This window comes from Haemorhous mexicanus, chromosome 1 (assembly GCF_027477595.1).
Source record: "Haemorhous mexicanus isolate bHaeMex1 chromosome 1, bHaeMex1.pri, whole genome shotgun sequence".
Lineage (NCBI taxonomy): Eukaryota > Metazoa > Chordata > Aves > Passeriformes > Fringillidae > Haemorhous > Haemorhous mexicanus.
The window spans coordinates 146,246,781-146,260,870 of record NC_082341.1 but is presented as its reverse complement, the minus strand read 5'-3'; the positions used below and the strand labels follow the sequence as shown (position 1 = coordinate 146,260,870).

Here is a 14,090-nt window from a genome sequence, read left to right as displayed (position 1 = left end):
AAGAAAGACAACACTATGGAAAAGGACAAGGTAAAGAAGGCTGAAAGGGAATGGCAAGCTAAGATGCACTAGGATATCATTGTACTGAAAGTGCATAAGCAGCACATCTTTGTCCTGGACACAGTAAAGATTAAAAGTCTCAAGGGATACAGACAGCATGGAGTGTAAGTGAGCACAGGCTGATCCTGTTGTGCCAGTGCACCCCAGACAATCAGCCATCAATGCTTTCCTGTTATTTCCTGTCTCTCAGTGGCACGAGCCCAGTTCCCGTGCATCAAGGAGTGAGGCTCTCCCTCAGCACCACTTCAGCTGGGCGGCTGCGCTGGCCAGCCTGGAGCTGCACCTGAGGAGCAGCAGTTGTGCTCTGCCATACAATGTACCCCACAAATGTACCTATCACTGTGGTAGGAACTTGTTTGAATCTGAGTTGTTTAAATACATCACTGAGTTGACAGTTAGTGATGTCTGGCAATGAAGTAGCCTCCTTGCCATCAGATTTACAGTGGAAGGTCTTTGCTTGTACTTCTGCAGGTCCATGGCAAACTGGCTCTCAGCAAACTTTGCTTTTCTGTCTCCAACTTACTGTGGTGTTCAGAGGGAAACCACACTGGTGGGGCCACCTCATGCATCAAATATGGGTTGACAGCAGAGGTTAAACACAGCAAGTTCCACAAAATAGTCAGGACTAGGGATACCTGGAGAAAGGACCAAAGAGGGGAGGGAAGTCACTTAATCCCTCTGATGGGACACCAGGACTAATCAGCACCAGAAAAGAGCTGGTTTCTGATAATTACAGTGAAGTGAGTAGCTTTTCTTTATATTTTGGGCCCTAATAAAGCACTTGATATATTCCTAAATTCTTTCCTTCTGATACCATGCCCAGCTGAAAGGTGATGAAATGACCCCAGATTTGATGGGCTAGAGAGACAGCACCACACTATCACTATCCTCAGCACTAAATTAAATAATGCTCTGGCTTCTACTGATCCCTCTGGAATGACAACTTTTTACAAGAGCCATGGTTAATTATAGAAAAGCTATAATCACCCACACCCAGCCTGCCACATGTAAAATTAAGCACCTGTTCAGAATGATTACAGAGAAAAAGGACTAACTCTTCATGTTGTTGTTTTTTTTTTAACTTGCATAGTCTGAATAATGGTTGTGACTGTTCTTCTTAACAGCTTTGATGCTGAAACTAGTTTAAACCAGGCAGACTCTTGTGTCTTGACCCCCACTAAAGGGAGTGTATCACAGATTTCATGGACCGGAAACCAGCTGAGGTTAAATCAAATGACATACTCAAGTAGGGAGGGATGAGAACCTCATGTTCTGTAACAACTTAAAGGGTCTGTTGAGCAATGCACAGGAACTCTATGTCTATGAGACTCAACCACTTGAAGGGTAAGAAGTGCTTAACACAACCCGTTCATCTGAAACGTGGATCTTTGCATTCTCACCTCTGCTGTGTCTAACCCAGGGCACTGGCAGCTACAGGGAGCGGAGCAGGCAAACTGCTGCTGCCCTGCACTGTCACAACCAGCCTTAACATCACTCAGAACCAGTCAGCACCAACATCTTCATTCCCTCAGAGTGTGCCTGCTACATCAGCATCAAGAGCTGCCATTTCATCCAAACATGGATACATCAGACCTTTTACACAGGAGTATCTGGTTAAATCCAGCTGTCCCCTCTCGGGAGGGTTCGTGCACCAGTTTATCAGGAATCCCGAGTTACATCTCAGTTTCTCCTGGTGACACTGATTCAGAGCGACAGAAACTGCAGATCAACTGTCCCACTCCAGAGGGGAGTGTCCCAACAACTGGCCTCCTAACTAGTCCATGCTGGCACTCAAGGAATATGTGTAGTAGCAGCCTATTTGCACAGGCAACTGACTGCTGCATCTGGCAATACAAAGTTTAAGCTCCTATATTCAGCAGCCCTTATGATACGGACAGAGATGTCTGGATGAAGTGAATCAATCCCACAGTTGTTCAGTTGGCTGTCTCTGCTGTTAATATGCTGAGCAAATTCTCTAGAACTGATGAGAGATACAGTAATACACTGCATATGTAACAATAAACTTAGGTAACACATACAAGATTCTTACAAGTTTTGATATTTTTATTTACTTACAAATAAAATGATCCCTTAATATTTAAAATCTTTTCTGTACTTTTCTTCACGGGAATGAAATATATCACAAATGTTTATTGTAGTCTCAATCCCAGTAGGTTTCCAAGGCCTGACTGGCTAAAGCCCTGAGCAGCCTGGTCTGAGCTGATTTGAACAGGATATTGGACCAGGGACTGCCTGACCCTTCTAACCCGTGTTCTTCTACCAGTCTGTGAGTCTATGATGTGCTAGGGTATAAAGTAGAACAGGTCCAAAGCCGAGGATTAAAGACCTTATTTTAGCCTGTTTCTGCAATTCCATGTTTAGGGCACTCTTCTAAGAAGTGTGAGACTGTTCCAAACCCTCAGTCAGCATGATGGCTTTCCTGGGATGCCCTGCAGGGATGCAGCTTGGTATCACCTCTAAGGATATTCAGCAGCAGACAACCCTGAACAGGGAGGCTTTCTCACTCCCTTCCCCCCAGCCATATGGCACTGCTGATTTCCTTACACCAGTAGGAGCAGCTGCCTGACCTCAAGGCAGGCCAGCTCAAGGAACCAAGAAGCAGAAAAAAAAACCCTCAACAAAACTTCCTTCTTTCTGTCAGAATTACCCTGAATTACCACAAGGCCAAACAAACATCAAGTGCAAGAAGATGGGAGCAGGTGAGAATGCACAGCCAGCATGAGAAGCAAAAATAGCAACTGCATCTTCCAGGAACTGTCAGCACTAGAACATTTCACTGAAATGGCAGGATTTAATTCTTCCCTGGTACAGCACAGAAACCTGGATACTTACCTGGTTTTACATAGTGCATGGTAGTTCCTACAACTGAACTACTAAATCAATTTTCCCTTTACCCTTCTGCTAAATAAGGACTAATCAGTAAATCTAGTGAGGAAACTGAGATGCACTGTCTTTACATATAATTGACAGCAATCACAACAGGAAGAAAACCATATCTCACTTTTAATATGTGACAACATGTAGCAATTTATGCTACAATATTCAGTATTTTATGCACATATTTTTCCAAAAGCTTTTTTGCAGCTCTATTCAGTTTCGGCACAGTAGCTGGAAAAGCAATATGCTTATGGTGGCATGTCTGCCTTTGATTTGACATTAAAAACCAAGTGCATTCTTACATAATTAAAATAAATGTTTTTATTCAGTTCATTATATTTCTGTCTGGGTGTTCTATTTTTCCAAATATCTATTGCATGTACAGAAATGTAAACCATAAATACAATGTAAGAGCAGCAAAACACATCCACTCAGAACCAGAGGAACTTTGTTCACTTTACTGTCCTTCCAAGGAATAGCTGCAATCAGTCTGACTGCCAAATCGATGCACAAAGTCTGAAAGGGAGAACACTGAGCCCCATCCCACTTCGGGATTCATACTGATGAAATCATCCAAGTTCATCTTGGAATCTAAAAAAGACCAGAAAAGGGAAATATTGAAGTTCTTGATGCAGGCTCTGTAGCTCTAGTATACATCTTTCAAGAAAACATTCCAAACCCCTATTCAACAGTTCCGCTCGCTCCAGCAAGATTCTGCAAATTGTATGGTGGTACAGAAACATCCATTTCTAGTCTCTGAAACATTGCTTTTGCCCCCATTCCCCTCTCTGCCCAAGGCAATAATCACATTACAGGATCAGTAAGCATCCAGTAAGTCACTAAAAACTAGCATGTGTGGGTAAGATTTTTCCCTACAACAGCAGCCTGGAAGGGTCGAGTAGTGTCAGAGAACTGGAGTGCAAATAACAACCAACACAGGGAAGAGCAATGCAGTCTTCCTGCATTCATACAAATGGGTTGACTCAAAAGCTGGGAGATATTAATAACCCATTTAAGTTCTGAACCAAAGTCAATGGAGTCAACTTTTACACTGAGCACAGAGGAAGGGGCTCACAGCAGCAGTCAGAACTGCAAGTTGCTCATTGTCTCTTAGAAGTGATTAGGCCCTTGGCAAACCTGCGATTTGTTACTCTCCAGATTACAGTATTTGTTTTCCCTCCAGCCCTGAACTTTTTCCTTGCTGAACACGGGTCCACTGCAGGGCCAGAATATGCAGAGAGGAGGAGATGTGTGACCTAACTCAGTTCCCAGCCTAGAAGGATGCTCAGGTGAAGAGGAGCACAAACTAGGCTAGGGGCAAATACTTATTTTTTGTGAATTCTGAATGACAGAATTAAGTCAGGGGAAAAGTTTAACTGGTACAGATTCAAGAGAAAGATAACCATGACTGCTCTTTGCCAGGATATAATCTGCTCTGTTCCCTGCAGGAGGGGTAGAAACCATTCAGTCCCATTCATGGATCCCAGAGAGCTCACTGGGAAAGTGCTGGTGTGCAGTTTTGGGTTTAGGTGCCTTACACATCCTTTTTCCGGAGCTGGCCTGGTACAAGCTTTGCTGACTCAGAACCATGCTGATCAGAGGTTCAGTTCTGATGACAAACATCTGTGGGCTTGTTCTTTTGACTTCTTACCAATGATGTGCACAAACAATATTTTTAAATGACCATTACAAGAGAACTGGCTGAGAATGAGTTTAAGGAACACAGTGGTAAAGCCACTGTTACAGTTTTACTTTACAGATTTACTGTTAACAGCTCTCCCACTGTATTAAGTATTTACTTTACCAGGGATGATTCATGTGCGCATTTAAGGACTAAAAATCAAACAAGAGGATGAACTAATGAATAGATTATAAAATCCAAAGGATGGAATTTGCTTCAGCTGCAAAATGCTTGGGTAACTAGGCTTACCAATATGGACAGTGTAAGCAAGGAAAGGAAGATGATATTCAGGAATCCCAGACCCAGGAGCACCAGGCATAATCCAGCCCCTGAAGGCCTCTGTTTGCACCAGGTCTACACTACAGCACAGCTTTGTGATTTGACTAATCCCAACTCTCACCTTTTCTGAGGTTTGGCCCCTAAATCTTTTCCTGTTAACCTGTTTGAACTCTGTATATGGAAAATCCTTATGTCCAGCCAAGCATGGTCCTACTGCTGAAGTGAGTCTGGCAGAAGAAGGATCATTTCTGCCTGTGTGGGAATTTAAAACAGCACAAGCTCAGCAATTCACTGTCATAGCTCAAGAACAAATTAGTAGTGGGTAACAGCTCTTGCTTGCTGGTGGACTGTCAAGTCTGTTTTCCAGTTTCAAACTGCTCTTTTCCTCCCAGATGCTTTTTCAAAATTAATGCGATTCTTCATATAAGTTAAGATTAAATAAATAAATAATTCTCTGCTTTATGTGCATTGAGCATACTAAAATAATTCATAAAACTGTTCTGTGAATGAGAAAGCAGTCCAAAGGAGATTGTTCCAGTAGTTACAAACACAGCTGCTGTTCGAAACTTGGAAGTCGCTACCACAATGTCTGCAGGAAATGAAATCTTCTCCAACTTCGGAAGGATTGTGGCAGATTGTTTTACCAAAGCAAACAAGTCAATTCCTGTGAAGAGCGACAGCCTAAGAACCTGTCGGTAGATGGCACTGGAGCAGCACGGGAGGTATCCGTAGGGAAAAACTTAGTGAGACCTCTCCCGTTTTATTCGTGTAATAACAGCCCCTCTGGGCCGCTCTTTCCTCGTGGGCTCTATCTGACGGCCGTGCATGTCGTGTTAGACCTTACAGCGTTAGGAAACATCTCGGCAAAAATGCATGAGAATACCACAAAGTCCTCTTCCCGAAGCAGATAAGAGTGACAAACATCAGAATTTTAAAAAGATACACCTGGGTGCTACAGCTGGCAAACCACGACAGAGATGATCTCTCCACAAAAGCACAGAGCACATATCCTCCATTTTTACAAGACCAATAGCAGCAGAATTATTTTATTTTAAGATTTACATTACCCTTACAGTCCCCCTCAGGTGCTGTGACTGTTATACTAGCTTGCATTTGTGCAATGCCTAGAGCTCATCATCCTCTTTGACCAAACTTTGTTACACACCCTGCCGCCCCCAAATGAGACCTATCTGGCCCGTTCTGGGACTCCTGCATTACTTTATTTTTGTTTAAATCAAGTCTGTCACTTTTACCCCAAGCAGGGATGAAATAAAAGGCCACTCACTATCTCAGGCATTGTTAGCCATGATACTTGTGGCTTCTGCCAACAGTAGTTAGAAAGCAGCATTTAAGCCAAGCCTCAGCTTGGCTCACAGACTGTAGACTAACTCAGTGTAACAACAGCCCAAGGGCTGCTGGATGCAGGGAAGTCTGGAACAAAGCCTCCAAGATCAGTTCTGCTAATGCCTAAAACCTTGGGGGAAACTAAAAGAAAGTTGGACTTTTCACAGACTTGTGTAGGTGTTTACAGTTCTCTTCAGATCCTCCTCCCTTGTCTGAGCAGGGAGATAAGTCAGAAGGACTCTGCCCACTCTCAGCTGGGGGGCTGCTGTCTCCACCCCTAAGATATAACTGACTGTGCAAACCATCCTGGCTGATCTCAATGTAAAACACAGCTCACCACTTTAAATTATATTTTACAGAAAGTGGTGTAACTTCAACAAGCCACTCTGGCAATTTAAATGCTCCTTAGTTGTGTCTTTATTGTACCTATCTGACTTGATTCATTACTTTCACAAAAGCTTATGAAGTAAGGACCTAACTTTACAGACTGGAGTTTTATTCTCAAATGAGAGCAGCAGAAGGTTCCCACGAAGTGCATAGGAGCTACATGTATCCCTATCAGTTCCTTTTTACCTTCACTATCTTCAAACTAAAAAAAAAACCAAAAAAAAACAACCACCTAAACCAAAAACAAGTAAAACCCCATCATTACTGACTACCAGGGATTTTATTAATAAAAAAAAAGAACAAAAAGTAAATCAATCCAGCAAGTATGTTACTGAACACCTTGGGAGAACTGAAATTCAAACCAGTGCTTTTCAGTGTTAGAGCTGCTGCTAACACTTGCACATAAGCCACACAACCATCTATTTGGAGTAATTTTGAAATGCACTGTGCAAGCTGCATTTTTCCACAAGCTTGCAGTAACAAGGGCTGATCTCATCCTAAGTCATAAACTAAACAGAATCAGACCTCATTAATTTGTGGAAAGAAGATTTAAAAGAAAACAAGGTTAGGCTCACCAGCTCTAGAATAATGAATCTGTTCACCAAATCTCATTTTTTATTATTTGAACAAAATACCCTGTTTTCTTTCAACAGGAGGTCACTGGCAAACAGGTGGGACCAGGGGAATGTGCTGCAGCTCAGGTATGTTTATTCCAGCAGAGCAGCTTTGAGGACAGGACAGGGTGAGAAAGCTCTGTGCAGCCAGTTAGCTTGGCCAGCCTCTCCTGCAATCCATGGCAGCAGAGAAGAACAGAGGCCAGAGCAACACCAGTAAAAGACACAGAGGCCTAACTCTGGGAAACAGCTAGAGCAGAGCCAGATCCAAGAGGCAAATGTTTAGCATGTGAGTTCTGAGGAGATACTGAGGAGTCTGAGAGGGTTTGGGTTTTATTATTATTGTTTTATTGGGTGGACTGGGGTTGCTTGTGTTTTAGAAAAATGCTTTTAAAAATCACCTTATGCCAACTTTAATTTTTTAGGCATAGACTGGAATTTATGACTCCATGTAAGCTTATTTTTGATTATTTATTTTGCAACTCCATGAGCAGGTCAAATACAGTTTAAGATTTATTCCCTTTGAGTTACTAGTAGGAGAAAAACGCTTAATTTGTTAATGATCAAGATTGCTCAATTCAATTCCAAGAGGTTTTGTAGCAGGGGAGGATTGTAGGGCTGGCTCCTCTAGTGGTCTCCCCCATGACTAACAGAGCCAAAGCCAGACAGCTCCAGGATGGACCCAGCAAACGCTGAACCCATCGGTGATTGTTGTAGTACCTCTTCCTTTAAGAAATTTTTAAAAAGCTATTGCACAGAAGTAATCGTGGCCAAAGAGGAGTGAGAATATGTGGGAGAAACAACTCTGCAGACACCAAGGTCAGTGAAGAATAAGGGGCAGGAGGTGCTCCAGGCACCAGAGCAGGTATTCCCCTACAGCCCACGGTGAGGCAGCTGTGCCCCTGCAGCCCATGGAGGAGCCTCAGGCTGGAGCAGGTGGATGCCTGAAAGGAGGCTGTGACCCCTATGGGAAGCCCATACTGGAGCAGGCTGCTGGCAGGGACCTGCAGACCTATGGAGAGAGGAGCCCAGGCTGGAGCAGGGTTGGTGGTGGGACTTTGACCCCGTGGGGGATCCATGCAGGAACAGCCTGCTCCTGAAGAACTGCACCCTGTGGAAAGGGAGCCACACTGGAGCACTTAATGAAGATCTGCAGTCCATGGGATGGACTCACATTGGAGAAGTTCATGAAGAACTGCACGAGAGGAGCCCCACACTGGAGCAAAGAAAGGACTCCTGTCTCTGAGCAGCAGTGGCAGAAACAACCTGTGATGACTGTGATTCCCATTCCCCACTGAGGAGGGAAGGAGGAGGTAGAGAATTTGGATTAAAGGCAAAACAGGTAAAGAGGAAGGGGTGGAGGAAAAGTGGTTTTAGGATTTGTTTTGCTTCTCATTATCCTGCTCTGATTTTGATTGGTAATAAATTCAACTAATTTCCCTATATCAAGTCAGTTTTGCCCATGACAGCAATTGGTGAGTAATCTCTCCCCATCCTTATCTCAACTCACGAGTTCTCATTGCATTTTCTCTCCTCTGTACAGCTGTGGGTGAGAGTGACTGAGCAACTTTGGTGGGCACCTGGCACCCAGGCAGGGTCAAACATCAAAGAAGACATATAGAAAACAAAGAATATAAAACCTTGCATCTTCTTAAAAGCTTAGGAATTTGGCTACTCTAAATGAAAAGAAAAAAAAATCCAAAAAACAAAACAAACCTACTCTGATAGAAATGTGCCTCACAAATAAATTGGTATTAAAACAATATAGGGTCACTTGTGTCAGCCATTATATTGCAGTCACCTCTAATATGAAATATATAAGTAATTTAATCTTCTGCAAACACAAACCAACATGGAAACCAGAATGTTCTATCAAAGTGAAACGGCAGGGAGAAAACAGTTATCTGCAATGGAATTTGGCATGGACACAAACATTAATACCCCAGGCTCTTTTATGATAACAAAAGGTCTGCCACCCAGTTTTACATCAAGTTAAAAATAAGGCAGCCTTTATGCCTGATAAAACTGTGCTGAGACATCACAGTTGGACCCAGAGTCCTCACAGACTCACAGCACTGTGCACATTGAAGCACACATCATTACAAAGTATCTCAGTGAATACAAAGGGAAGACAAAGAGTAAAGGTGGAGGAACCGATACTAAATGAACCAAAATTTGAACTGGACGTCCTAGATCTGAGACAATCTAGTCCTGTTCTGACTCAGACCTTGAAGCTCCCTAGTGAATGACTTTTCACCTTCAGTGGGTGCGGGGTAACAAGTTTCTTTCAGCCAACTGACCAAGAGACCAGAGCACATCAGCACAGTGCTGCACTACTTTGTCCATTTGGAGCTTGGCACAAAAAAAACCCCCAAAACATGGACATACTGGAGTAGGACCAGAAGAAGAAAATCAAGTTGTTTGGTCCAGGACAACATTTATTCAAAGAGAGGCTCAGAGAACTGAGTATCTACAGTCTTAAAAAGAGAAGATGAAAGGGAGACTCCCTGTATCTACCTGATCAGAGGTAGGGCAATGGAGCCAGAGTCTTCTTGGAGGAGCCTGGCAACAGGACAAGAAATGAAAAATGCAAGTTGGAACATCTGAAATTCAGATTATATACTAGGAATTTTTTATTCATTGTTTTTTTTTTACCATGACAGTGGTCAAACATTGGAACACTGTCCAGAAAGTGGTGGAATCGCCATCTCTGGAGGTGTTCAAGACCAGACTGGACAGGGCCCTGAGGAATACCTGTTTTGGGCAGATGTTGGACTGGATGACCTATGGACACTTCATTCAGCATGGCAAGGTATAGAGCACAGAATGAAAGAATAAGAGAAAGTAAGACCTACACATCCTTCACTATCTACCAGCATCACTGAAAATCTGAGGCTGGCTGAGGCCTGTGGCTGCTGCTCACCAGTGAGGTAAAGTTCAGCCAGACACAACAGGCAAGGGGGGAGTTACAGACTTTGCAGCTATGGAGTCACGTACTCCAGCTAGAGAAACATGTACACATCTGCAACTGAGTCATTATGTAACTTACTAACCACAAGTAATGGTTTTTTCACTCTTTTGATTTGAATAGAATTTTTTCTTTTCTGGTCTGACCTCATCTATATTCCTCACACTTTCATTAGCTGTCAGCTATCAAAACAAGGTTCCCACAGACAAAAAGGTTCTCAGTACCTACGAGGCTCCAGTTAACAGAGAATCATTCACTGTAGTTCAGGAATCCCACACTCCCTACAATACCTTTGCATAAAACTCTGCTGAAAATAGTAACCAAGAGTTACAATTCAAGGTGCTTCATAACCTGGATTGGCTAGAAAACATCTAGAGCATCATAACAAAGACTACATCTGTGTTCCTGCTCATTCCCATAATTCATTTCCACTCTCATGTGAAACACCAAGCTTCCTTAGAAGCCAAAGCAAAGACTGAGAATTTATTTCCCAGCAACTTAAAACCACTTGGACCTAAAGACAGAACCATGTTTCTTGACCCTTCTTTCTCTAACATAAACACACGGCAGTACTGCATTATTAAAAAACAACAAAACCAAACATGCAGAACAGTAACATGAAAACTTTTTCAATGCAAAATGTCACCATGCTTTCCTTGGAAGAAAATGAGAGTACAAACACATGTGGCAAATATTACTCAGCTTGCAAAACAGATGATTAGAATAAGCTGAAATACTTTGTGTGATAAGAATGCTTTAAGCAGCTCTACAGAATAAATGGCAAGTCTACCTCTCTGCCTGGCCCAGAGTCTATCAGCTAGGCTATCACTTACACAAGGCTTAAAGCTTAGGGAAGAACTTGCCAACTTGACAGTGACTTAAAACATCCTGGGATCCATTCACCTGGTACAGAAACCTCAAACATTTCATGCAGGCAAACCCATCACACTGAACAGAGCGAAAACTTTCTCCTGCCAACACTACTTTGCCAGAATGTGTCATCTTAGATAGCACGAGTTCTAACGTCATTATAGTACAAGGATTTCATATTGCCAGAGCTTCATACCTCCTTGATGTTTCTCACAGGCAGCTCCTCTAAACACTGCTGCAAGAACCAGGAACAGTCAGTCATCTGACTCCTCTAACTCCAGGTCCCACCAATCCACTTTTTTATACACCTTGTTCCTACTGGCTACAGGTGTGGCCTGTTAAGATCAGGCCTGCTTCTAATCTTTAGTAATTGGTCCAGCTGCAACTCATTGGGGGATAAGATTACCTTCTATACCACCTTCATTTACCCGTACTGTATCCCCCTACAAGAATGGGATCTGTGTGCTAGAGTGTGGTATAATCACTGTGTGAAAAATTTTTGGATCCCCAAGCAAGTTTTTTGGCTTGTCTGCTTCAGTTCCCTGCTGTAACAGTATTACTTACCCCTCACTCTCTGCTCAGTTTATGAATATCAGTAACTAATGTTTGATACCAGTAAATGCCAGAAGGCATGTTGGACTACGTGTTCAAAAAAGAGTGCCAAATGCTTCATAGCCCTATTTTTTCCCATATGAAGTAATAAGCTAGCTGGACAAATGTTATACAAGTTATTTATTTGCCATGTGCATCCTGGACTACTTCATTCAGCACTGTAAGAAGGAAGGAGTTCTGGGAGCTCACCTGCAGTTTCAATGCAAGGGTATGGAGGAGGAGGTTTCTGCCATTTCCCATTTGCATCCTTCATGTGAGATCTGTCTGAAGCAAATGTCTTCAAGTACAAATCTGCTCGAATCATTCTGATTTTCCTAAAAAAAATTGCAAAACTGTATTAAAACATGCATGTACACAATACTGCACTAATCACTCAGAATAAGAGCACTTTCCTCTCATCAAGGAGCACTAATGCTATTAATACACAAACCAGCAATGTTGGGCCAAGTTGTTAACATAAAGCTAACGTAGGAAAGAAAAGGGCTTTTGATGACTAAGGTAAAGAGCTTTAGAAAAGTAACACAATGCATTTATTTTACTGGAGTGTAGTAAAGAAACCTCTGTCACTACGCATACACAAAGAGAACTTCAACTTTGATTTCATGAAGTAACCTCCATAGTCTTTATATTTCACGTCATCACCTGTGAAACTCTGGACGAAGGCTGTCATCCAACCTGAAGGCCTCCACACTGTACACATCAAAAGGACAGGGAAACGGCAACACTGTGTCAAGATCATAAATGAAGTTCTGCTCCCCACTGGAAAGATGAAGTAGAATAACATGATAGTCCTGGGAAGAAGGAGAATTGCCATTAGTTCAATAGCAATTAATAAGAAACTGGCAAAGAGAGTGGAAAAAAAAAAGATTTTCCTAAAAGCATAAGTTCAGATTCATTTTTTAAAGCCTGCTTGCTGTCCTTGAATATTAAGGCTGTAACATTTCTGGCAACAGGAGAGAGATTTCCTAATGTCTATCTTGCCCGTCTGCTCTTCCAGAAACCTTGCTATTCTCCCCATTTCTTTGCAGCCTCCTTTGATTTAAGCCAAAAGAGCAAAGTGTACACTACTCCTAAGAAAACAGAAAATCTCTCTCATGTTCCACACCAAACCACAAAAGTTGTTTGGTTAAGCATTTTTTATTAGACTCAGTCATAAATAAACTCACAAGATAAAATGATAGGTTAACATTAAATTTACCTAGTGATCTCTTCTAATAAGAGATTTTGTACCTGTTGCAGTAACACAGTCTGTGAATTTGAGTGTCGAGTGTTCAGCTGCCAGAAGCACCTGAAAAACCAGCACACCACAGCAAACAGCTCAGATCAGGAGGACCACAGAAGTGAGACAATTTCCTCTAGCAGCTCTTGAAGCTGGGAAAAAATATCTACATCACACTTTTTCAAGGCAACTATTTTATCAAGACTTTTGGGTTATGCAGTGCAGTTTTACTCCTTACCTTGTAAGAAACACAGGAGGAGATTTGAGGACACTGTAATTACTGACATTACATATCAGGGATGTGCACTGCTGTTTTCCAAAATAAAATTGAAGGTAGCCCTTAACAACTTACTTAAATTTACATTGAATCCACTAACAAATAGGATTGAGCACTGCCTTTTGACACTTTCAATATTAAAACCACATAGAAATTTGAATGAAAAAGATTTGGGCAATCTACTTCACCAGACCAATACACATACACAACTGTCCAACATTATTTAGAAAATCCTATTAGAGAGTATAAGAAAAATTAGTTTACAAGCTTTATGCAGCCTACGATCCATTGAAATGTCAAAGTTAAAAGACTTTTGAATCCATGAATTTTTACGAGAAATCCACATTCTGCCATGGCCTTTCCTGACTCTGCTATTCCCTTTTAGTTCTTCTCTGTAGCACTCAGATCTCTTTTTAAACCAAACTTTTTTTTTGTTTTGGTGGTGGTTTTTTTTTGGTTTTTTTTTTTGTACTGTAAAGCTACCAATATTTTGGAAGAAAGTGAATGATTCAGAAATCAGAATATTTCACAGGTTTGCAGATTACCCTGCAGAATTTCAGAAACAGAAATTGCCACAAGAAATAGGAAATAGTTTTTTCTGTGCCAGATAACTGAAAGGACTCTATAATGATACCAAGGAATTCTGCATCAGCAATTACTGAACTACATTAACCGAACAAATGACACTTCAAAGCCACTGTTTATAGGTCAGTTTAACTGCTGACACCTGAATACACATATAACTTACACTTTTCTATCATCTGGCAGGCCTACATAAATATATTCATCCATATACTTCTTACAAATAGAGTCATCTACCTACAACACTACAGAGCTGGCAGCCTCAATACCTATTATTTGTGAAAATAATAATTTTCACA

General features: G+C 41.8%; 1 protein-coding gene across 5 annotated transcripts in view; it reads right to left on the bottom strand.

Annotated features, from left to right (window-relative positions):
• The window catches only part of NTAQ1 (N-terminal glutamine amidase 1), a 35,219-nt gene that overhangs the window by 19,529 nt on the left and 1,600 nt on the right, over nucleotides 1-14,090 (bottom strand). For 2 of the 5 annotated variants that reach the window (XM_059866406.1, XM_059866438.1), the window contains 4 exons: nucleotides 12,356-12,504; nucleotides 11,903-12,027; nucleotides 5,040-5,170; nucleotides 3,067-3,549 (listed from right to left, as the gene is read on the bottom strand). In XM_059866406.1, coding sequence (XP_059722389.1) covers nucleotides 3,538-3,549; nucleotides 5,040-5,170; nucleotides 11,903-12,027; nucleotides 12,356-12,504 — 417 coding nt within the window. In that variant the 3' untranslated portion in view covers nucleotides 3,067-3,537. The other 3 variants (XM_059866413.1, XM_059866429.1, XM_059866420.1) reach the window with 3 other exon arrangements.